At 38.5% G+C, this 26,099-nt stretch overlaps 2 protein-coding genes across 6 annotated transcripts in view; one reads left to right on the top strand and one right to left on the bottom strand.

Annotated features, from left to right (window-relative positions):
- The window catches only part of LOC127510966 (fish-egg lectin-like), a 736,337-nt gene that overhangs the window by 310,680 nt on the left and 399,558 nt on the right, over positions 1-26,099 (bottom strand). The gene's annotated exons all lie outside the window — the stretch shown is intronic.
- nav3 (neuron navigator 3) overlaps positions 1-26,099 on the top strand; it is a 169,423-nt gene that overhangs the window by 118,252 nt on the left and 25,072 nt on the right. For 3 of the 5 annotated variants that reach the window (XM_051891151.1, XM_051891147.1, XM_051891146.1), the window contains exons 13-24: positions 12,948-13,068; positions 13,295-13,571; positions 14,765-15,494; positions 17,140-17,574; positions 17,752-17,793; positions 19,194-19,345; positions 19,470-19,658; positions 19,798-19,850; positions 20,855-20,875; positions 21,233-21,256; positions 21,857-21,880; positions 22,106-22,183. In XM_051891151.1, the coding sequence (XP_051747111.1) occupies positions 12,948-13,068; positions 13,295-13,571; positions 14,765-15,494; positions 17,140-17,574; positions 17,752-17,793; positions 19,194-19,345; positions 19,470-19,658; positions 19,798-19,850; positions 20,855-20,875; positions 21,233-21,256; positions 21,857-21,880; positions 22,106-22,183 (2,146 nt within the window). The remainder of the gene's footprint in view (positions 1-12,947; positions 13,069-13,294; positions 13,572-14,764; positions 15,495-17,139; positions 17,575-17,751; positions 17,794-19,193; positions 19,346-19,469; positions 19,659-19,797; positions 19,851-20,854; positions 20,876-21,232; positions 21,257-21,856; positions 21,881-22,105; positions 22,184-26,099) is intronic. The other 2 variants (XM_051891150.1, XM_051891148.1) reach the window with 1 other exon arrangement.

The following is a 26,099-nucleotide window of genomic DNA, read 5'->3' as shown; positions in this document are numbered from 1 at the left end:
CGACCCCTGACTCCCTGACCAATTACTAGCTCTAATTGGGAAGATAAACATGATCCCTGTGCGCTTGTTCTCTGTGCGATGTGATGTTATAGGGTGGAGAGAGCAGGAGGTTCCAGAGGGACTCATTACAGTTGCTGCTTAATGTCATTCCAATCCGTCTCTGACTCTTCCTTGCAATGCACTTATAATCTACAGCTAAACCCATCACTCTGATTTTGGCTGCAGAAATCTGAATAATACTGTTAATTAATAAAAAAACTATGTGATAATATAAGCTGTTTTTAATATATAGTGTTGCAAAGGATTATGGGTTAGGAATTGGAGCAGACTCTTAATCATCTGTTCTACTCTATTCTATTCAATTCAATTGTATTCTATTCTATTCAATTAGATTAGATTAGATTAGATTACATTAGATTCGATTCGATTTAGATTAGATTATTTTTGCATGCACAGGTACAATTTGCAATTTCTACAGAACATTTTATGTTTATGACATCAAAAGAGGGATTTTCACCAAACATGAGCAGAGGATCAACAAGTATGAGCTGAAGAAAGTGTCTCTATCCACATCCATCCATCTTAAACATATTCCACACGGCTCCGGGGGGTTAATAAAGGCCTTCTGAAGTGAAGCAATGCGTTTGTGTAAAAAAAAAAAAAAAAATCCATATTTATTAAGTTATGAAGTAAAATATCAAGCTTCCGCCAGACCGCCTTCCGTATTCAACTTACGAAAAAAAACGGAACTGGCATCGCGTCAGTTAAAGGGGGGGTATCACACTGCCAATCTCATGTTAATCTTGAGTACCTATAGAGAGTAGTAGTGCATCCATCATATCTCCAAAAAGTTTTTAGTTTTATCATATTTATAAAAGATACATACTCTGTAACAAGTATTTCCGAAAACAGCGAGCGCCTGGAGGCGTGTCGTGTGAGCGGAGCTAGAGTCACTAGTATGCGCAGCTTTTGTGTAGAGATCGTCTACAAGCTATCAATGGTCAGCTAAACAAATGTATTTAAACACACAATAAACCATCGCATTATCCTTGGATAACTTTTGAATCACTATAATGAATATAGCAATGATGAATAATGAATTTATGAATTCACTACGTTCGTGTTGTTTACATTATATGCACTTAGCCGTCTATTGCCAACAAAACAGACATTTGGAGCAGTTTTACTCACCACCTGCGGTTCCGACTCATGACTGGGATCATTACCGTTGTGACCGCTCCATCTTTCAGTTTCAAACGATTTGTAAATCCAGCGTAGAACTGGGCCTTGTTTATAAAACCATAACCGCCGATCCCGAGGGCTCGAGCAGCCACGGAATAACACAAGATATTCTTTATTCATTTGAACCAATAAAAAGTGATTGCAACTATCAGTTTCTATGGTTATTTTAATAACAAATGTTGAGAGCGCATCAATGTATTGTGTGAGCACAAAACTCTCAGCTCTACTTAACGCTGGGTTCTTTGGGAAGCAAGGTTATCTTTCCCTCACAACCAAAAACACACTTCTTTGGTGACATTGTTGATTTCGTGACCTGTGCAGCGCTACCGACGACTTCCGTAAACCTGAACGCGCGTTGATGGGCGTGCTCTTGCACTCTCGCTCTGGTTGACATGTGCACGCACGCCCTTCCGGGAGAAGTGCCCGTATGAGGAATTCTGACCTGGTTGACATCACTCAGGCTGATACTCGAAAAAAAGATCCCGAATCCTGTAAGGATTTGGAAGATCATTTTTGGCACAGAAATACTCTGTCATTCGTCCAACTCATGTTTTGAAACTTTGGCCATGTTTAGCATGAAAATCCAACTCTTTAACAGTGTAAATAAGTCAGAATACATGAAATAGCCTTATACCCACCCTTTAAGCTTTTTCCGTAACTTCAGTAGGGAAGGCATAGGACGTAGTGTATGTGTTTTTTGAACTGCGAGAGTTTTACACTTTCTTCCTAAGTAGAATACGGAAGGCGGTCTGGCGGAAGCCTGATTCTACATATAGCCCCTTTAAGAAAATTATTGTAGGCCATTTTTGATTGACCCTAAAGAGAGGACAGGCAACAGTGAGAGAGAATCAAGAATTGATGTGGGCCAGACTTGAACTAGTATTACCTACATGAGCATCAAGGCAACCGTTGAATTGTCGATATACGCCACTGATGTTAGCATGTAATATCATTGCTTCACATGCTGGAAGCTCACTAACTTTCATCTGTTTGAATAAAAAAGCCAGTCAGTAGCGTGTTTGCATATTGGCAGTGTGTAGTAGCATAATTGTGGCTGTCATATGCTTTGAGCGGCCATCTGTGTGTAGTACCTCAAAGAGTGTGACTGCTGAGATTTGGGCATTTAAACAAAGCTCACTCCCTCTCTCTCCTGCTGTGGCATGTAGCTCAGTTTGAATCCCTCAGGCTGGGGAAAATGAGATTATTTCAATCTGCTGTTGCCCTTTTAAAACCCTGACTGCTGAATAAGCAGCGAAGCAGCCCGGCCAACAGCAACACGTCTCCCGTACAATGGCAATAATTTTGCTTCGTAGAAATCCGGTCTGAAGTATAAAAGTGAGCTGCTGCTAATAAATCTCACAGTGTTGTTTTTAGTAATCTTGTAATAATATTCATTAAAAAGAGAAAAGACAGTGTTGACTTGCATGAAACAGGTCACTTAACTGTCATTGCAGGCTGAATGTTATGGGAATTTAGTGCTTGTCTGACAAAAAGTATATATGTATCATTGTGGTGATGTCTGAAAATCAGTTGCCATGAGATTAATCCAATGGTTGCTAAAAGTCTTTGGCTATAAATACTCTCATCATGCAACATAGATGAGGCATGGCTAGCGGCAGCTCTGTGGTTGAGAAAGCAGGACCCGTACGACAGCGCGCAGACATGAATAAGTAAAACCCTTCACTTTCAGACTCAGAGAAAGAGGCTGGCTCCTTATGACAGCTTGCTCGGCATTTTTGTACTTGAAAGGAAAGCTTTGGGGATTGGTTTGTGTTTATTCGTGAAAAGGGAGTGAGAGCAAAGGGTTTCTGTCTGTTTGAAGGACTGATGCTAAAATGATCTGTGGTTTTGTTATTCTGTGGTAAACAGCGGGAGGATTTTGTAGCGATGTGATTTTACAGTCATTGACAAAGATTCCTATTAGACAGAAGAGATTTTGTGGGTGTTTCAGTATTTTAATACATATGTCTGTTATTCCAAACTGAAAATGATTCAGACTCCTGCACCTTCATTCATCACAGTAAAATGGAGCCATGGAGATGTTTCAGGTTATAGATGGTCATCTCATTTGGTGCAGGAAATCACTTACTAATTGAGATTCATTTGCCCACTTCACAAATGAATGAATATTCTTGCCCTGTTTCCCAAAGCTGCTTCTTTAACTGATTATTGATTCTTTACCACTAGAATAAAAAGACTAAAAAGATTAAAAAATATCACAAACCACATCTTTGAACAAAGGTTGAAAAATTGTCATAAATAATAATAAAAAATATCCATAATTGATGGATTGGTAATATTTTCACCTTCAGAATCCAGCTGAAGACCAGTTTAGCTCAAAGAAGTGCTTGACAGATACCTCTTTTTTTAAAACATGGGTCAAAAACATTATTTGTATTAGAAGAAAAAACATCAACTAGATAATGTGTGTTTAAATTTATAAAAGTGATAAATTGCTGATTAAAAAGTTGATAGGTGCTTTTGATACCCTTTTTCCAGGAGTATGTTTGTCTATATATTTGAAGTCTCCAGTAACACTTTGCAATATCCGACCATATCCTTCATGGCTCCCCATATAAGACCCCCTGCCAGCCTTCTGGGTTGTGTTTCTTTCCTGCTGCATTCAAGCTATCAATCAAAGTCCACCAAATCCACCATAATCTGACTCTAGACAGTTTAAGGTCATCCAACATGGTTTCTTTCCACAATGGTAACGGGTTAATAACATTTTGTTTACTCTTGAGCATTTTCTGACTAATCCATCATTATTTGCAATATACAAAGTTTGTTGGTGCGTCTATGTAAATCGCCTCTCTTCTAACTCGAACTCCAGGGATGTTAAATAGTAACTAAACAGAGAAAGCTGCTCAGATACTGATTTTGTTGTTCAGCACTTTTAAGTTTTGAACTTCAGCCACAAGCATTTACAGAAGAGCAGAGTAATTATTGCATTCTCACCTGGGATAAACCCTGAAGAGTGCTGCCTCAGTATTTCACTATTCCCTTTTGTCCTTTGTCTCTTTAATTCTAAGTTTATGTAGGACTGTAAGACTTAGGCCCTGTTTGCACTAGTGCATTTTCGTTTTTAAAACGCAGAACTTTTACACCTGTCGTTTACACTACTCCAACGTTTTTGACCCTAGAAAATAGACACTTTTGAAAGCGGAGGCTTTTGAAAACGATGGCGTGGCTGCCCACGTTCACTCTGTGTATCCTTGATGACTGTGTAAACAATAACATGGAGACTGAACTACAATCTTTGCTGGCTTTGTTGTCATTTTTAGCAGCACATTGTGCAGTTAAATTCTGCATTTTTTTAATACTGCAGCTGCCTACATGCGCAAGAGGCAGCTGTTTACACTTGTACGCATATGCCCAGTGTGCATGAACGGTCATGTGACATGCGTTTTCGGCCGTGTAGATGGAGATCGTTTCTGAAATGCTGTGGAAGCTGTGGTAGACAAGGATTGTTTTCATTTTAAAACACTGTTTTAAAACGAAAACGCACTAGTGTAAATGGGGCCTTAAGGCCCATTCACATCAAGGATAATAACTATAAAGATATAGTTCTAAAAATCGTTCTAAATGTAAAAGAATAGCAGACTCCATGGCACAACTATAACCGTAACGGCACAGAGAAACAATGTCATTGGAATCACATTCAGTGTTTTTGTTTTGTTTTATTTTTTTCAGCTGATGAAATTATAAAAACATTGACAGCCAATCAGAATCCATCCTGCTTTAAAGAGCTCAAGCATTTAAAGTGGCAGACAACAACTGCAGTGCGCTTATCATAAACAGAATGTTATCGTGCATTGGTGTGGACGCTAATATATTTTTTGTTATAGTTATCTTTATAGTTATCATTCTTGATGTGAACAAGCCTTTAAACTTGATGTGGACACATTAGCTCTGTTTCAAAACTTAGTGAGCTGCCAACCTAGACAGCACTTTTAGGCAAAATGATGCCGCCTTTTAAGATTTGCAATCCACTGTAGATTATAAACTTATATTTCATTTTCCATACTGAAAAGTGTGAATACAAATTGTTCAATATGTTGCAAATGGACTATTCCACCCAAAATTCAGGTGTACTATGTGTTTTTTGTACTTCCTCATTTGTAATTCGCTTTGAATTAAACTAGCTTAGCAACATGCTAACAGCAAACTGTACTAGAATCAGTTGGGAGTCAAGTCTATGTACAAGTCTACTGCCATTGTACAGTGTTGCAAATTGGATATGAATCAGAAATACCAGCTCCGACATGGCCATTTTTACCACCATTAGACGTTTCTGATGTGCTGGTCCTGATCAATACAGGTGCATGGTTGAACCATTACCCCTCCATCTATGCCAAAACAATCTGCATGTTTTTCTAGAACAAATGATAAAAGAATTAAGCAATTCTTCCTCAGATTGTAGACTGTCTGCGATTTTAGGATTCATACTGACTTCTTCATGCAGATAATGTGCATCTGTTTAGATAATGAATTTAATAGGAATACTCTGCTAGTGACAAACACTGCTCAAAGTCAGTAAGTAATGGAGTATTAGGATTGATCATTTCCCTGGGGATGTAAACAGAAACACTGTCCGCATAAACAAACAAGAGGTTTCATTAGTGCCCAAACAGATAACCGGCCTACATTACTACATTATATAATGCCTAACTCAAGGGTTTTCAAACTTTTTGATGACAAAGTTCCTAATTATGAAGATCCTCTTGCAAAGGATTTATATCCTTCAGTATAAAGTCAGCTATATACTCATTTATGCTATCTATCCATCTATCTATCTATCTATCTATCTATCTATCTGCCTATTTAACTTGTACATCCATCCATCCATCCTTTTTGGTGGACGGATACAGCTTATAAATCATACTAACTGAAAAAATGCAGAAAGTTTTTTCTTTGATGGGTAGGGTCAGTGTAAGAGGATAGAATATACAGTTTGTACAATATAAAAATCATTTTGTCTATGGAAAATCCCCATAAAACATGGAAACCCAACGTGCGCGTGTGGTGATCCTCATTTATGTTCATCAACTGTCCTTTCTGCATATTTTATGTCATATAATCAAGAATGCAGTTGACTGCCTCTGTGATTGTGGATTTGTCTGTTTGAGAAACAGAGCCTCTACATCCCTCAGTGGTGCCAGTGTATTGATTTCCAGAAGTAAAGGGGTGTATCTGCAGCTCAGGTCTGCAGATTTTGGTGGCGGCTGGTTGTCGGTTTCCTCTGCAATGCAGAAGTCGAACACTTTTTCAAGCTAGTGGAGTGACGTTTGTCTGTCCCTGATTTCATAAGAGATGGCATTGTCATACTCTGCCTCCACAAGGTCATTTCATTGAAACTGATTTGATTAAGCTGTAAAAATATAACAGCTGAAGTACATTTCACTTTTTTTTTTTACTTTGAATGACGCATCTTGTTAAGGCCACTATGCATTTATTTAATTTATAAATATGAGTCAGATATTTCTAGTTTCCAAAGTATCAGCACATAAAGGTCATTGTGCATAATTTTCCTTGTGTTCCCCGGCATGCAACTTCAAGTTTGACCCTGACTCTGACTTTGATTGGAGTCTGTGTCTTCTGGCAACGCCCCAGTTGGTTGAGGATGTCTGAAGCATTTCTCAGAGTGCATGATGGGCCCTGGGGAGGGGTGAGGTGTGGGGGGTGGGGTGGAGCTGTAAGAAGTGGTGAGATGTCTCTGTTTTCCCTCCAGCCTGTGTTTCGGAACCAAGCAGGTGGGTTGCATTCTTCCTCCATCTTCTTCCCCTTCTTTTTTTCCTCTCTCCTTTGCTTTTTCTTCCTCCCCTGGAGCTACAGCATGACACGGGCAGCTTGCAGAAAGCCAGACAGCATCAATCGTAGGGCGGTGAGTTAGTGTTCACCCTTTCACCTGATTTGGTAGTCATCAGTCACTGGTTTTGGGACATACTTTGGTATATTGGTGACTCTAACAGGCTTGTCACTGTTTGGTTTAATGTAAAGCTAAAGCTCTAGATATTAACTTTACATTAATACAAAATACTTTGTTTTCATTATTAAGATTTACTGTGTTAAACTGGGTTATTCTTTATGTTGTGCATTGTGTCTTTATATCAGTGTCAACATTCAAAGACTGCTAAATGTTGTACATTTTCCCTTTGGGAACCATTGGATTGCAAATATTGTTTCTGTAGATAATTCTCTTTGCAATGAATGTCATAAAAAGAATTAACATGGTGTTGTGGCCTTAAGACTTTATATGCTAATCGTTGAATTATTGAACTTTAGTGTTTGGGTTTAACTTGATTTATAGAAGAAAATGAATGGCTAATGGCTACATGCTCTTAAAAGACTGCATTTGAATGGATTCAGTTGTAGGACTGTTATGCAACCATACAGATGATGGTTAATTTCCCCTGAAAACATGTTGCTTTGCCATAATTAAGCCACAGCACGAAATATATTTAACAGACCAATGGGCACAGCTAGTGATCAAGAAATTGATTTGTTTTGATACACGTTGGAACCAAAATATGGCTTTATTGAGTGTTATTGTTTCATGGTTCTTTCAACACTGAATATTGCATGAGAATATTACTATATGCTTGAATGGACATCTGCACTGAACATCGAGTTAAAGTAAAGCGAATGCCGCCACTCATACTGCGAGGCATTTTAATAAAAAAAAAAAAAACAATAATCCGTGGTTGATATTCAACCAACCAAACACAGGTGCTAGAATCAATGGTCAGAAACACGTTTTATGTATATGTTTCAAGTGAAAGGCAAAAATTGCAGCCGTTTTGACTGGGATTGCTGTCATAAATGGACCGGTGTCTAAAGACATGGTCCAGAGGCAGCATGTCACCCTGGTCCAACTGTCAGTCACATCACAGATATGACAGCACAGAAAAGAATAAAATATTCAACCCATATGGGCAAGCTTCTAGGGCAGCTCTCTGGAGTCTTTATCCCGTTAGCAGCATTAAGTCTGACTGTTTTTATAAAAACTATACTGAATCACAATGGAATCATGTTGTACAGCTCCAGTAAAGTATGCCATATTTTGGTAGTCTGCTGCTTTCTCCACAATTTAGTGCTTGAATTCATTTAACTTGGACTGGCTTTTAGCAGGTAAAGAGACTTTTTTCATAGATATTATTATGCATACAGATAGCAGCCTACAGTATGTGAAATGGGACAGTGAAGTAAAGCACAGGACAAGGCTCAGAAAATCTGCTAGGTATCTACAATTCAGTTTAAATAAGAATGATTGGAATGGACAACATACATGGCCCTGTAAAAAAAGCAGTGGTTAAAGGGTTAGTTCACCCAAAAATGAAAATTCTGTCATTTATTACTCACCCTCATGCCGTTCCACACCCATAAGACCTTTGTTAATCTTCGGAACACAAATTAAGATATTTTTGTTGAAATCCGATGGCTCAGTGAGGCCTCCATAGCCAGCAATGACATTTCCTCTCTCAAGATCCATTAATGTACTAAAAACATATTTAAATCAGTTCATGTGAGTACAGTGGTTCAATATTAATATTATAAAGCGACGAGAATATTTTTGGTGCGGCAAAAAAAAAAAAAAACGACTTATTATAGTGATGGCCGATTTCAAAATACTGCATCAGGAAGCTTCGGAGCGTAATGAATCAGCGTATCGAATCATGATTCGGATCGCGTGTCAAACCGCCAAACTTCTGAAATCACGTGACTTTGGCGCTCCGAACCGCTGATTCGACACGCTGATTCATAACACTCCAAAGCTTCCTGAAGCAGTGTTTTGAAATCGGCCATCACTATATAAGTCGTTATTTTGTTTTTTTGGTGCACCAAAAATATTCTCGTCGCTTTATAATATTAATATAATCACTGTTCTCACATGAACTGATTTAAATATGTTTTTAGTACATTAATGGATCTTGAGAGAGGAAATGTCATTGCTGGCTATGGAGGCCTCACTGAGCCATCGGATTTCAACAAAAATATCTTAATTTGTGTTCCGAAGATTAACAAAGGTCTTACAGGTGTGGAACGGGATGAGGGTGAGTAATAAATAACATTATTTTCATTTTTGGGTGAACTAACCCTTCAAGTAAGAAGTGTTTGTCTCACTGAATGCAGAGAATGTAGACGTCCTAACTAACTAACCTGCCTAGTGTATATTGCCTATTCCAGAATCCGCTACTGTCTGTTTAGGGCGTCACATTTCTCAAGAGCAATGTACCACCCTAGATATTCACTGACAGTCGCCCTAAGACTGTTCTGCTGAATTAACTGTGACAAATTTCAATCTAAAAAGCCAAATGTTGAGGTAATTATTCATTAATTCAATTATTCACTAATAAGCATTAATTGACATTTTAAGTAATTCACCTTGTGTTTTGGTGAACAATCATTATATTTAGCTGAATTTGCATAAGAAGATAATATTTGCTTCTAAGTGAAGAAAAAGGGTAATACTTTTAAACAGTCATTTTTTTTTAAATCTGACTTTAAAGCCATGTAATCTCAAACTGCACTAGAGGGAACTCATTCCCAGCTCATTTTACCATTGACAATGTGCTTCAATATACAGTATAAAATTTGTCACATTTCATTTCTCATGGTCAATTACCACAAATATATATTTGAAACGGTGTCCATATTAATGGTATTAATTCTCAAAACTCAAGATTTTGAGAATATGAAACATTCAAACCCCAAAAGTTTTTAACACCAACACCCAAAATTAGATCATGTATTTCCTACTTGCAGTATCCTGTGAAGTCACAAGAAGTGGAGGTTTAGTCACCATTCTGGCTGTATAACAGTGACTGTGCTCTTTTCCTGCTGATGTCACTCTCAAAACAGTGGGCACACTCAGCGGGGACATAGGTGTGTGGAAACAAGACTGTCAAGGTGACCTGAATCAGTGAGCCCTTGCCAAAAAGTGTCCAACTGGCAAAGGATGCCCAACTAAGATTGAGTACCACAGTTTCAGATGTTTACTATTGCATTGTGGGAGGGTAAATGCAAAGAAGAAGCCCTAGAAAGCTCTCAGGCAGGTAAGGTTTCAGTAGAGTGCGTATTAGGGGAAATTGTCAACTGGCCTAGAATGGTGTTTGGTGGTTATTGATTTGTGTTGGTGGTCCACTTGCAGTGTTACGCTTCATTTAACATTAGTCTGAACTCAGGACTACCAGCACATCATAGCACCAACAAGTCAATAACTCTAGCCAGGTGTTAAAGAATTAGCAGCTAATGTGTGTAAAGTCATTGGATACTGCAGCCATTTCACTCTTGAATAGTGTCATTTAATGTGTAGTTCAGACAAGCACAACCATTGTTGATGTTATTAATAGATTTTGATGCTTGATATTGCAGTTCCAGTTCATTGTATTTGCTCTCTTAAATGATGGAATCACAATCATGATCATTAGACGTATCCTTTTTCTATAATAGTTTAATGACTAGAAGATGAATAGCATTTGGTGAATGAGAAATATCTTTCATTGGTATGATTCTTGAGAAGTTGTTGAGAAATAGTTAATGGTATTTGTTTCAGTTGGATGCTAATGGAGAAAGATACCAGAATGCTATCAAAGCATTGATCACAGAACTAAATTTAGATTAAATACACATTTTCCAATAAAAGTGCAAATTCTTTTTGTAATTTAATATTTTAAAAATGTTCAATAAAGTGTAAATGGTTGCCAAACAGAAAGCCGAACATCATCAAACTGGATACTTTTAAAAAATGTTGTTTTAAAGTTTTAAATTAAGCAGAAGTGGTGGTGGCAACAGCAATATAATGAAAGTTTTTAATAATAAAACAATAATCAAATTAAATAATTTTCTGCCAAGTATGGTTAATTTGTCTAACTGTTGACTGTTTGTTACGTGGCAGCTTGCTTTTTGTGCAGTAAAATATTTGCATACAGTATATCAGCTTTTTACAGTGGCTTCAGATGCTCAACTCGTCCAATCAGACTTTAGAAAAATCTGTTGTATAATAGACTTTAAGTTTCCTCATCTCTAATCTTTAATTTACATTATTGTATAACAGTATCAGATCTCAAGTTAAATGTGTCAAGTGCTCCTGAAGTTAAATAAGGGAGAAACAAGGATGTTGAAAAATCAATAATGATATTTTTAGAGTGATTGCGCACATACTCGCACCCACCGAGCCTCTTTCTAATGCAAGAATCTTCAGAAACACCCACATGCTGGTGTTAAGAGCCCTGCGGGGTCTCTCACAATTATTATCCAGTCGCTTTCAGCCTCTCAAAGTTTTCTTTCTTTCTCGCTCTGCCCTGCATACATTATAAAAGTGAAGAGGGAATCTATACTAGCTCGTCAAACATTTCAAGAAGAAGACTAAATGTCCTGGACATGCACGTCTCCTGGGTAGACATGAATATATTGAATTTTAGATGCCAACGTAGTTCTGCAAGCATTACTCAGAATCTTAGAATCGATATGAATAATTGAACTGTAGATATTGACATCAGGAAAAAGGTTTGAATATTTCAGTGATCTCTTATGTCAGACGATGTCGGTAAATGCCAGGATGTTTCTCTTTGTCTTGTCTAAAAGGATTTCATGTCAGTATAGCTGTCAATTTAGTCTGTAGAGCCGAACAACAAATAGCCACCAGTCATCAGAGAGTTGAATACAAAATATAATCAGATCTGAAGAGTTCATTAAATATGAGGACATATGCGTCCACACACATGATCAAACAGGACTCGCTTAGCAACACAGGAGAAAGACAGTAGGTGATACATTTCAGTATATGATTTATCTGGTGTAATAGACAGAAAATTACTTTGCAGTTGACTGGGACATGTTACACAAGTCTGTATAATTCTGCTTTGGCAGTAATAATAACTTCATATGCATTCTCACTCAGCTTTCCTCTTGGATTTTCAACTGGGTCAACAAAGTCGAGGGTGTCAAAGCTCCTTCATTAATTAGACACAGTCTGGTAAATGGAGTAGAATGAAAACGTAAGGACTGGGGAAAAGAGAAATATTGTCAATAGTTAATGAGAATTGAAGCAGAGAAGACTAATTAAGTGAAATAATATGAATAAGATAGTGACAGTGAGTCAACAATATTGGGCCTTGAAATATGAATGAAGGTGTATTGCAATCATATTTTCAGTCCTGGTTCTTGTGATGAATGTTTGGAAAGGTCTAATCAAAGACAAATCTTGTGGGCACAAACTTTCTCTAAATATTTCCAAAAGATAAAACCTCGAAAAACCAAACAAAGCACAAATGGGTCTTGTCACAAGGGGGAAAAAATGTTCTTAAATCAGAATTGTCCTAATTCAATTTAAAAATGATACACTATATCCTAACCAGGCATGACAAGTAATTAATTATCTTTGCACAGTGAAAGCAATAATGCTGCATGATGAACATATTTTATGTTTAGCATACATGTGGAGTGGGATTTTTGACCAATAAGATTTCAGTGATTTGTAGCACATTGCTGAACGATTGCTAAGGTGTTTCTGGGTGGTTGCTAGTTGTTTGCTTACTGGCCCAAGTCAAAAGAACCCACCCTCAAGTCTCAATGATATTCTAGTTCCTAGATACTTACATTAAGTATGAGCTTAGTGATGCTTTTGGGAATAGGAAGCCCCCCAAATTTAAGGTGTTTTTGTTTATGCTTATATTTTAACACTTTTCTTTCTGTCTCTACAGCTGGGATGACAGTAGTTCGGTCAGCAGTGGTTTGAGTGATACTTTAGATAACATCGGCACTGACGATCTGAATCCACCCACATATTCCGGCATCTCATCCCGCAAGAGCAAAGCAGCACAGGTGTGCATAGGCTCTAGTCTTATGTATTTTTTCTCCTCACACACACACTTTTTTATAAATAGCTTTGTATCAGCAGTCTGTCAGTAGGCCACAGCAGATTGAACAGATTGAGAGTTTTGGACATTTTGCTTTGGCTAGTAAGAAAAGTTTGGCCATCTGTCAGATGGATTGCCAATGTGAAATTACTGTGTGTGCACTATATTCTGTGTTTCTGTGTGATTCACAGTCAAATAAAGATACGCACAGACATACCGAGCAGGATGGTAGCAGCTGGGCTGGTGCTGAGGATCTGAAGAAGGTTGATGAAGAGATGGAGCCAGGTATGGATCCTTCCTGCAAGTGGAAGACTTCATCCCCTTCTTCTTCATGTCAGGGTGAGGACGTTGGCCAGAAGACAGGTTTGCCCATGTCTCAAACAGGCTCCTGGAGGAGGGGCATGAGTGCCCAGGTTGGCATCACACCACCACGGACCAAAGGCTCATCCAGTTCTCTCAAAACACCAGGTATCAAAATCTCATACAGTTGTACATTGTAAATATGAAAAGATACTTGTAGTACCATTTGTGGTTTCTCAGATACCCCTTTTTTCACCAACATGAACCGGGCTAGTTCAGAGTTAGAGCTATTGCCGGTTTGGAGTTGGTTCGACTGGTGAGCCTTCTAAGAACCGGAAGCCTTTCCACGGGCTAGAGAGCCACCACAAAGCCAGGTCTTACGTCACTGTATCCGTCTCATCTTTCCCGGCAGCGGCAAACACAAACACACCAACAATGTTGTGGCTTTGCGAACCTATATTGCCATCCAAACACGGCGACAATGTTCGTGCAGCTCTCCTTAATTTGTATAGACAGAGATTACAATCGAGCCGCTATTAGCTCGATTAGCTGCTATTTAAAAAATGGTGGTCACAAGTTTCTATTGGTCACGGTAGCCCCACCCCCAGCCCCTGACGCAAGTGGTTCTTACTTCTAGACCAGCAATGTTTTGGTGCTACTTACGAACTACTTTTCCTGGTTCAGAGCTGGTGCTTTGGGTGTCGAAAGACAAAGAACTGATTTGAAACTTGGCTCTGGCTCTGGCTCTGAACCAGAACTCAAACTGCATTGGTGGAAAAGGGGTAAGAGAGACACTGGCAGAAAACCTTTAGGTACCCTTTCAAAAATGGCAGTTCTCTCAGGGAACTTTCAAAATGGAGCCCACAAGTTCCTGCAGGGAAGCATGAAAGAAAATAATTCCTTTTTGCTTGTTACAAAACCAAGGGCATATCAGTGATATCTGTCAGTTGGGACATTTTATGCATAGTATTCCAAAGAATTGCTTAGTGTAGCTTCAAAGAGAAGGTAAAATCAAAAAGAGATGAGTTTTTTGACAGCTTTAAGGGACTGTTTAAGGGAGTCTTTTTCGTTATCTCAGCCAACTTTTGTAGCTGAAGCTCTGTCAAGCTACTTTTTTGGGACACTCAGCAGGAACAAGTAATTTTGGCTTAGAGTACCCTATCTGTGCTGATTGCTGATTTGTGCAAAAAAGTGCTATTGGCTAGAACACAACAGTGTTTGGCAGAGTGGCTTTGCATTGTACTGGTGATGAATGATTGGGTTGTGAAATTATTTGCAAAAAACTGGCCACCCCTGGCCAGGAGTATTGAATGATTGAGCAGGAGGTACCAGTGCAATAACAAACATCTTTCTGCTGACAGGTAAAACGGATGATGCCAAGGCATCTGAGAAGGGCAAGGCCCCATCTAAGAGCCCAAGCATCCAGCGTTCACCATCAGATGCAGGCAAAAGCAGTGGAGATGAAGGGAAGAAGCCACCCTCAGGCATTGGTCGTCCGCCTACCACAAGCTCCTTCGGCTTTAAGAAGATTCCAGGTCCCGCCGGAGCCCTCATCACAGCCAGTGGGGCCACTCTGACCAGTGGCTCTGCAACTCTAGGCAAGGTACCCAAGTCTGCAGGCATTGGGAAGGGTGCAGGTATCGGCAATGAGCGGAAGACTAGTCTCGATGGTGCTCAACACCAGGATGATGCCGTTTTGTTAGGCTGTGGAGGCTCCAAGGTTCCACTCCAGTATCGCTCCCTTCCTAGACCGGCAAAGTCATCTAGTGGGGGAAGCAGCGTGGTGGGCCGCAGCGGGCATCGTTCCAGCTCTAGCAGCATTGATTCTAATGTCAGCGGAAAGTCTGCGGGAGGTAGTGGAGGGGTGGTAGGAACCCCAACCAGCACAAAGAGAAGAGACCCTGGGAAAGTAGGGTCAGGACGTTCTAGTCCCATCACCATCAACCAAACGGATAAAGAGAAAGTGGCAGGGTCGGATCAGGAGGGAACGGGGTTGTCCACTTCCCCCAAATCCAGTCCCACTTCCACCCAATCGGGACTCAGACAGCCAGGCTCCAAATACCCAGACATTGCATCCCCCACATTCCGCAGGTAACCGACTTTCTTTCTGAATAAAATGACTGGGGTAATGGGAGGACAAGAAAAGTTAGACAAAGATGACACAAGGCAGACATAAGCAGAGATAAGACTAAAATATGAAAGCAAAGTAGGCAGTTAGCTTGAGACAAATGGACAAAGGCAGACAGTAAGAAAGAACAATTGCTTTTTGTGGTTTGGCTCACTCCTGTGATGTCGTGACCTCTTGGCCAGCATGGAGGAGCGTTCCAGCATGTTTCCTCACTAAGTATGTGAGATAGAAGTGAGCTGCCTCAGGCTGCTCTGTATTGCTGATTTGATCCACCAGTGAGTTTAGGCTTACCTCAGAGATCCAGGAAATTTTGTGATGGATTATGGAGTTCATTGCTTTAGTCATAGTCATAGCCTTCTGTCTTACTCTTGTATTTCCCCCAGCCACCATTAGACGATCTGAAATCTTGTCAGCAGCCCACAAATAATCTGATGAATAGAGAAGGATGTAATCTACTTTAAATCAGTGGTTCTCAACTGGTTTTGCTTCACAGCTAGATTTCACAATGAACATTAAGGGATGACCCATGTAGTAGCAAAAGAAAAAAAAATGACATAGGCCAAAAAATGTGCAAATTTATTAAGCGTAACATAAGCTGTATAGGAAAATTGTCAGTTTGAGTTTCTAAATGTCTCTTGAATTCTGATGATTTCATTACAAGCAGCGTAATACTGCACAAAATAAAACTGTGGTCAGAACAATATATGTCTGTCCTCTGCAGTATGCTAAAATTGTGTTTAATGTAGTCTGGCTCATATTTTCTTTTACTCTTTGTTAGTTTTTTTCATTGTTTTCAAGGATGGGGTCTTGTTATGAAACCTGCCCTCATTGGCTAATCTGGACTAATTAGACTAATTTGGTTAGCTTATAAGAAACAACAAAAGATGAGGGAAGCCTTTAAAAAGTTAAGTCTGTTTAATTTGCACAATTATACAGTTAGTTTCATTTTTTTAATGCATTTAGCATTTTATGTCCCTGTTGCCTGTGACTTTGCTGTCTGTGAGTCTCATAACAGCCTGCAACCCATTTTTGAGAATCTAAATCACATGGCAGCTTTAGCAGTCTGTCTTAGCACCTCTCTCCTACATCAGAGGACAGTTGCACACAAGACGAATTAGGGTCATAGTGCCACCTGGTGGTTATGGAATGTAAGTGCCTATATGGAAACACTCCTCAGGGAGCATGATTTGCCATTCTGATCAGACTCAATTCAGCGCTGATTAAAGCAGATGGAGTGTGCATATTTCCAGAACGCTGATCTCTATATTATTAGGTGTGTCCATTTAAAAACATGTCTACATGCTCTGCTCCATGAAGCCGAAGTGTATGCTTGCCTGTTATTGCTGGAGCCATACAGTGATAACCATGGGCAAATTCACCACTGAAAGCATATTTGATTATGTGCAAGGAGTAGAAGCTGACCAGTGAAATTATGCTGGCAACTGAGAGATGACACTTTGTTTTTAAGTGAGATTACATTCATAGGGCCTCTTTCATGAAGGAACAAATTTTGCGTAAACCGTTTCTGAAATCAACTCAATTCATTGCGACAATTTACATAAGCAAGGTTTTACGAACAATTTGTTGTCTTGTTTTTAATTTGCCCAGGTTGTTTGGCAGTAAGACCAGCAGTAAACCCAGTTCCCCTGGCACCCCTGACTCTGGTAAATGCCCATCGGCACTGGGCAGTCCTCATGGCACACTGGCGCGGCAGGCCAGCCTGGATTCACCCTCCTCAGGAACAGGTAGTCTGGGCAGCATGGGTGGGCAAAGCGGGGGCAGTAGCCCGCTGTACGGCAAAACGCCCGACCTCGGCACTGACTCCCCGGCCTCTAGTCCAGCATCAGGCCTCTCTCTGCCCTCTAATGCCCGGCCTTGGCCTCCAAACCTCAGCAGTTCCTCTGCAGGCAGTAAAGACACACTGAGCTGCCATAGTATGACTAGTTTACACACAAGCTCAGAGTCCATAGACCTGCCGCTCCCACATCACCATGGGCCAAAAGTCACCCGGACAGGCAGTGTCAAGTCTACCCTGTCTGAGGGGTAAGTGAAGATATCCATATGGTATAAATTAAATGAAAAGATGACATTGTATTGATTTATAAAAGGCATATTACATGATATGTTTAATGAAATAATGGATTACTAGTTATGTCAAGATATGATCAAACTGCCTGTTTGTCGTAGATAACTCTCTTATTTTTTCTTCTGTTTTAATAGCATGCCTCTTGACAGAAACACTCTCCCCAAAAAGGGATTAAGGTACTAATATAACCACCATCCATGTAATTGTCCTCATAAATATGTTTTTGTTTCTGTTCTCACCTCCATCTAGTAACTAGCATTAATATTCTCATCAACTGCAGCTTTTGAATTTGTGTCACTCACCCAGTACATGTGTACATCTGTGTATTAGTGGTGTTTGCTAAAGCAAGCATCATTATTATTACTCAAACTTAGAGTTAGAGATTGAAAATCCCAAACCCTAAATACTAAACTTTGGCACATCATCCTGTACAATTTGTGCTACAGACATGAATGATACCTCAAATCATGTGGCTTTTTGATGCGAATTACATTTCGAAAATGAGTGAAGAAAATCTGTAGACTTGCTCTACCATTCAGCAAGGACACATTAAACTGATCAAAACTCATTTCTGAAGGATCACATGACACTGAAGACTAGAGTAATGCTTTACCATTGCAGGAATCAATTACATTTTAAAATATTTAAAGATAGAAAACAATTATTTTAAATTTTAATGATATTTTCAATACTACTGTTTTACTGTATTTTTGATTAAATAAATACAGAAAGTGACTTCTTTAAAAAATATTAACAAATCTTACCAAACTTTTGAACGGTAGGCTTATTTAGAGACTAGAATATCAAGAGACTTGGGGATAGGCTCTTTTGACCTGAACCCTTAAGTAACACCTTAGAACACTTTGGCAATACACTGACAACAACCCACAACACTGATAGTGTTGGCAAAATCTTTTACATATCCACAGTGGCTGTCAAGCTGTGTGACTCACTAGTTTTCCATTTATTAACGCTTTTACCAAGAGACAACCACAGAAACAGCAACATAATGCTCTTAAAAAGCAATTAAATATTCACAGAGATAAGCGCAGCATTTAAATGAAATCAGACTGTTGTGTCCAAACCATAAAAGAGCCGTCACTCTGCAGTCATGATAAAAGATAAACTGCGGAAATGCTACATGCGTGTGACCTTTTATTTACAGTTAAATCGCAATGTGAGCAAATCATTCAGGTCACAGTATGGTATTTTAATACTAAAGGCTCGGGTCAGCAGTGATGTGTGCACTGAAGATAGTCCAGTCAGGCAGATCCACGTGATCTCCATTAGTTTTATGGAAACTGTCTTTGAAGCATGCTAAGTCTGCCCACTGCCTAAAGCTATTACCGCAGAACAATGGATGCGAGACTGTGTGGGCAGTTATTATCATCAAGTTTTATTGTATTAATCATTTTTACGCCCTGTCACAGCTGGAGATTTAGTGCTTTTAGTTTAATAGACTCAACAGTTGCATTTATTTTCCCATAAACATTTTGGGGAAAAAAAAAAACCCACTGCATTTTGGGAATATATTACCTTATAGAATGGCTAAAACAGTCTATTTGCCTCCATTCAGGTACCCTCCATCCTCCAGACAGACATCACATGAGGAAGGAAAGGAATGGTTGCGTTCTCACTCCACTGGAGGTCTGCAGGACACAGGAAGTCCACTTTCACCACCGGGCACAACCAGCACCAACGCTGGCAAATACCACTACTCAAACTTGTGTATGTAAACATATATCATATCTGATTTATACTTTACAGTAGAACACCTACAATTTCTGGATTTCTCATTACACCATAAACAGATATTGAGATAAATGATAATTTCGTGACATTTGTGTTGCAGTGAGTCCCACCAGTATGTCACAGTATAATCTTCCCAGCACCAGTATGAGCCGCTCCAACAGTATTCCAGCACAGGACTCGTTCGAGCTGTACGGGGAGGGACACACTTTGGGCGGCAGTGCCACCTCACTGGAGGAACGGCCACGCGGGATGAGCCGGTCCGGCTCCTTCCGAGATAGCACTGATGAAGGTTAGCATTGCAGTTACTTCCTTTAACAAAATGTATTTATTTATTTACATTGATATACCTTTTCTATTTGTGCATGTACCTGTATTTATGCATTAAAAACAAATATTTTTACCATTTTGTTGTTCTGCTCTGTGTACAGTTCATGGTTCTTCTCTGTCTTTGGTCTCGAGCACATCATCTTTATATTCTGCGGTGAGTGACGCTATAGTCTTCCTACAGAAAGTTGTGATTGACTAATCAGTCATATTTCAATTTTGCAAAAAAATAGCAAGTCTTGCTCTCAGTATTGTTTTTCTTCATTTAATTTTTTTTTTTACACAAATACATCAATAGTACTATTTACAGTATATAGCGTACAGCAGAGCTAAAGGCACAGATTTTATTTTGATTTCATTTCTCTCGAAACCACTAGATGGTACAAAAACTCACCGTAGCAGTTAAGCATCTGCGTTTCACTATGCAAGTGAAATTTTGCTGATCCTTGATGCAATCGCATCAACGCAAAGTCGATTCTACAACTATCTATATGTTTTTTTCTTAAGTTATAGATTTATGTAGCAAATGCAAATCATTCAAATTACCAAATATATTTTGAGACAAACATCTTATTAATGATTTATATTTCCGTTCAAGTTTTCCTACATTTTTGAGTTTTTACAGAAACTACAGTTAGTAAAAAGCAGATTTTCCTTATGGTGTGCCTTTAGCCCCGTTGTACTCTATGAGTATATTTTATTTTTATTTTACAGTTATTTATTTTAACTAATTTGTGCTTACATTTTGCCTTTTTATTTTTATGTTTGATATTTTCATATTTATTCTTTTTTTTTTTTTTTTTTTTTTTCATTTTAGAGCTGGGTTTTCTTTCAAAATATAATAGATACACATTATATTCCTTGCTTGAGTCTTGCTTTCTGTATTAAAAGTCATTGTAGATCAGTTAACTGCTAGTCTCTGAATAACCGTAACGTCATACATGTTGTTTCCATTTGCCTGAGCTTGACAAACTAATAACTGTAAAGAGTAATTTCTTTGAAAAGTCATCAAAGTTGAATACTTAACCTCCACTATTCACCAAAGCTATGAATAAAGACTAATGACGAGATTTATAGCGGTAGTTGACCCATCTCAGAGGCTTAAGGTGGCTCAGTATTGTGACTTTGCCACTATTTGAACACACATTTTCTCACTTTCAGGTGCTGGCCTTTTTAGACAAGGTAATAATTTGTTATACAGAAAGCCTGCTTGTATTCACCTTCATATTTTTTAATAATGCAAACCCTAACAGTCTAACGTTTTGCTTCAAATCAGCTGCTACTAACGGGTAACCATAAATCTGATCCAAATGGCAAAATTCTGATCATTAGTTATTTTGTATGGCTTTGTGATTTACCTTTAAGTGTTTGCAAAGAGCTGGTGTGGATTTTGGCTTCTAAATTCTTTCTTCTTATTGGATCTAATAGGAAACACTGATTGTAGATTGTTATGTGAAAACAATGCTATTGGGATGTTGGTAATACAGTATTGTATTTGGGTCATTTTCATTTTCCTTTAACTGTTGTTTTCTCCCACAGACGGAGGAGAAGGCCCACTCTGAGGTAAGAATATCTTGTTTCCTAGTTATATTTGTGATATTGGTAACATGTAAAAGCAATAAAAGGTCAAACAGTGATACACTTTCACAAAGTCCAACATCAGTTGGTTCATTGAATCAGACAACCAAACCAATACATTTACCAGCAACACACATATTCTTATAAGTCAAGTCTGAAGTGTTTTTAAAAAATGAAAATTTAACCCTATGTTGCATTATTTTATGAGACACTCTTATATCAATATACATAATTCACTTTTATTCACTAGCTCACACACAGTCATGGACAAACATCTTTAACATACACATCCATAATTTCTCAGGTTCACTTTGATTTGGACTCTTGTTCGTTTGATCACTGATTTTCCTTTGATTTCACTTTCTTTTGTGTTTGTGTGCCATTAATATTCTCTCTCCTGTTGTCATATTTGTCCAAGACTGCAGACTTTTATATATGCTGTGTCATGTAATGCTTAACATGTAACGAACAGCTAAACTTTTCCTGTAACTACTAAAAACGAATGTATTCCTGTTTCATGGTTATACCTGCATTTTGTACGAACATGCAACATAGAGTTAATTGTATTTTCTTTTCTCAATCAAGGGCCAAACAGTCCAAAATACAACGGTAATTTCCCATTTTACACACACTCTCTTCTAGTATAATACAAAAGAGAAAGCACTGAAAAGTACTTCAAAGTCTTACATGCCAGGGTGCTTACCTGAGGCCACTGATTGATAACTAGGTTCTTTTGTTACAGTTAAGCAAAGAAAATGAAAGCAGTTTATTCTCCATTGCTTGAGTGCACAGCTCATTGAAGTTTGTAATGAGAAACCACTTCTTTTCCTACAGCAAATCAGAAAACTGCGAAGAGAGCTGGACGCTTCTCAGGAGAAAGTGGCAACCCTGACCTCTCAGCTGGCGGCCAACGTGAGTTAGATGCTGAAACATAGAAAAGCAATCCCATCTAGTGTTTTAAATTTAGAATACATAATAATGCCTGTGCTGCAGTAAAATTATGGGTAATTCCAAGGTCCAAGAAGATTTAATAATCTTTATTTTGAAATAATAGATTTGAATATATATATATATATACAACCTGAATTCCGGAAAAGTTGGGACATTTTTTAAATTTGTCTAAAATGAAAACTAAAGACTTTCTAATCAAATGTTTTATTCACAATGGAACATAGATAACATAATGTTTCAACAGAGAAATTAATAAGGTCTCAAAAAAGTTGGCATGGGGACAGCAAATGGCTGAAAAAGCAAGACATTTTGAAAAGATTCAGCTGGGAGAACATCTAGCAATTAATTAAGTTAATTGATATCAGGTCTGTAACATGATTAGCTATAAAAGGGATGTTTTAGAGTAAACACAATCGGTAAACACAATCTGCCGTGCCATCTGCAGATGCCAACTAAAGCTCTATCATGCAAAAAGGAAGCCATATGTGAACATGGTCCAGAAGCGCCGTTGTGTCCTGTGGGCCAAGGCTCATTTAAAATGGACTGTTTCAAAGTGGAAAAGTGTTCTATGGTCAGGTGAGTCCAAATGTGACATTCTTGTTGGAAATCACGGACGCCGTGTCCTCCGGGCTAAAGAGGAGGGAGACCTTCCTGCGTGTTATCAGCATTCAGTTCAAAAGCCAGCATCTCTGACGGTATGGGAGTGCATAAGTGCATACGATATGGGCAGCTTGTATGTTTTGGAAGGCACTATGAATGCTGAAAGGTATATAAAGGTTTCCAGATGACGTCTATTTCAGGGAAGGCCTTGTGTATTTCAGCAGGACAATGCAAAACCACATACTGCAGCTATTACAACAGCATGGCTTTGTCGTAGAAGAGTCCGCGTGCTGAATTGGCCTGCCTGCAGTCCAGATCTTTCACCTATAGAGAAGATTTGGCGCATCATTAAACGACAAAGACGGCCACGGACTCTTCAGCAGCTGGAAACCTATATCAGGCAAGAATGGGACCAAATTCCAACACCAAAACTCCAGAAACTCATTACCTCGATGCCCAGACATCTTCAAACTGTTTTGAAAAGAGGAGGAGATGCTATACCATGGTAAACATGCCCCTGTCCCAACTATTTTGAGACCTGTAGCAGGCATCAAATTTGAAATGAGCTCATTTTGTGCATAAAATTGTAAAATTTCTCCGTTTAAACATTTGTTATGTTATCTATGTTCTATTGTGGATAAAATATTGGCTCATGTGATTTGAAAGTCTTTTAGTTTTCATTTTATTCAAATTTTAAAATATATATATACATGTATATACATTTATTTATAAGTTACTTTCACATGCTGGCATTGTCTTAAAAAAATCGCCAGACAGTAACAAATATAATATAATATATTAAAGTTATGTCAGGAAAATCTTTTAAAATGCACCACAGTGGCTTCTAAAGATAAACTATTAACAGTCAGCATGTTTGGGAATTTGCATTGTCATAAAGTGAGTTGCGTATTGAAAGCAGCTTAAAATCGCAGACGTTTACTTTTTGACTGTGGTATTCTGAGGAGACATTTTAGTTTGTGTCCCTACATTGTCAAACTAGGCCACACTGTTTCAGAGTGTCACATTAGATTTCTGTGTGAAGGCACTGCAAGAAGAGAGCAGAGTTTGGACCAGGCTGAGATCTATTCACTTTTCTGTCTCTGGAGTGATGAGGGCAGGTGTGATGAAGGGCTTTGCTCTCTGACAGTTTAGTGAGAAGTGTGACAGAGCATGAGACAGTTCCTGTCTCTTCACTCGACCTCCTCTGTGATTTGTGTTTGACAGGATTCGTGTATGGGAGAATGGCTGCGAACTAAATCTATTCAAGTTGTACAATAGTTGAGTGGATTGAAATGTCTGCTCCCAGCTGGATGTTTTTGAACTTCTCAGTGTCAGAACAACTTGGTGAAAGTTGGTGTTCAGTATTCAGGGATGCAAGAGAACATCTTTGTTTCTGTTGAATTCTGATGCCATACATAATAAAATTATGAATTAACAACACAGAAACTATATCATATGAAGATTAAATTGCACTTCCTGAAAAAATGTCCTGATATCTGGACCCAAAATTTATTTGGACACTTATGGCAAATGTCTGAATGCTATTGCAAACCAGTATTATTAAACTAGTGTTACAATGTCAAACCAAGTGACATTTATTTTAAAATTAGCACAAGTATTTTGAAGCAAAACATTTGACACCAGTCTGAACTTACAAATACAATCAAAAAGTCCATCATTTGCATTTAAGTGTATCCAAATTTGGGTATGAACCCTCAAAGATTCTCTTGTTCTTCCATCCAAAACTTCCCGCCCAACCATTGGTTAATCCCTCGGTTTCATGTACATTTGTATTAGAGTCTGTGTAGTTTGTATTAAGGTGTGAGAGAGCTTAAGGATGGCTGTGGTTAACAGGGGTACTGCATTAGCTAGTTCACTGTTTTGGCCACAGCTGAACCATTATCCAGGTAAAGAAGGTTGAAGAACCAAGACCATTTTGCTCAGATATTGCCATTACAGCAGCAAAACATTTGGATTCCATCACAACCACACTAGGTAGGGTGATAACACAAGATGTAGCTTTATATAGGTGGTTTTATGTTGATTAAACAGCTAATATGTGGCTTTCATTTGTATCCATATCATAGTTTAAAATAACTTTAATGTTAAAATGCCAACCTAGAGATTTTAATAGGTGAGAGTTTGTTTGGTGGGATTCATGTGTCAGGCACCTTTGTATATGGTTTGTGGAAATGCTGCCTGTTTCAGGTGTGCTTGACTGGGCTGAGGGACTCAGTGTGGACAGATTGTTGAAGGAATATAAATGGATGGACAAACAGGTCAGGGCAGTGCATGTCGTAAATTGTGTTTATAGAGGCGCTCTCCCATTAGAGTCACTCAAGCATTTGGCATTGTGCCTCTCAGTATTCGCTTGACTTCACTTCCTGGCAGGCATTTTAAATAGTATATACCAAGAACCTTTTGAATACACCTCAGTGATATTTCAAATATTAGAATTTTAATTCAAAGCTTTGTTTATAACTTCTATTTAAATATGTTTTAAATAATAATTTAAAATGTTTTTATTTTATCTTATTTCTAACTATAGGCCTATAGCTAATCTATCTTTTCTGGTTAAGGTTCTCGAACAGGTTGTTGGTCAGTTATAAAAATATGTTTTCACAAATAATCTATTAAAACCGTTTCAGTCTGGATTTATATCAGGACACAGCACTGAGACCGCTCTTGTCTGGGTCACAAATGACTTTCTCACATCTGCTGACACAGATGCTTGTAGCATTTTAGTTTTTTTAGACATTAGTGCTGCTTTTGACACATTATGCCATACCATCCTTTTTGAAAAGATATGTGGGTAGTTAGGCATCTCTGGTGTTGTGTTTGAGTGGTTTAAATATTATTTCACTGATCATTTCCAGTATGTATGTTTGGGGAAATATAAATCCGAAACCAACATTAATTCATCAGGGTGCCCCTCAGGGCTCTGTGTTAGGGCCAGTTCTGTTTAACATATATATATGCTAAGGGACAAACCATGCATATCTTTGTAACCTTGTAACTCCTTAAACACCAACAAAACTTTGCTTTGTTTTATTTTGTTTTTGTCCCTTAGCTTTTAAGAACCCCATGAGTCAAATGCCAAACTGGGTAATTTCTATTGCCATTCTATAGTTACTTCTGTTGTGTGAATATACATGTTCTCCTTAGCATTCACTGACATCAGACATCTTTTCAGTGTAGCTGAGGTCAGGAGAGATGGCTGTTCCACCAAAGCCCTGCGCCTTATGTTCAGACAAGCCTTAGACATTGTGTTTCCTTT

Source organism: Ctenopharyngodon idella, chromosome 4 (assembly GCF_019924925.1).
Source record: "Ctenopharyngodon idella isolate HZGC_01 chromosome 4, HZGC01, whole genome shotgun sequence".
Classification (NCBI taxonomy): Eukaryota; Metazoa; Chordata; class Actinopteri; order Cypriniformes; family Xenocyprididae; genus Ctenopharyngodon; species Ctenopharyngodon idella.
This window is presented reverse-complemented; position numbering and strand designations above follow the sequence as displayed.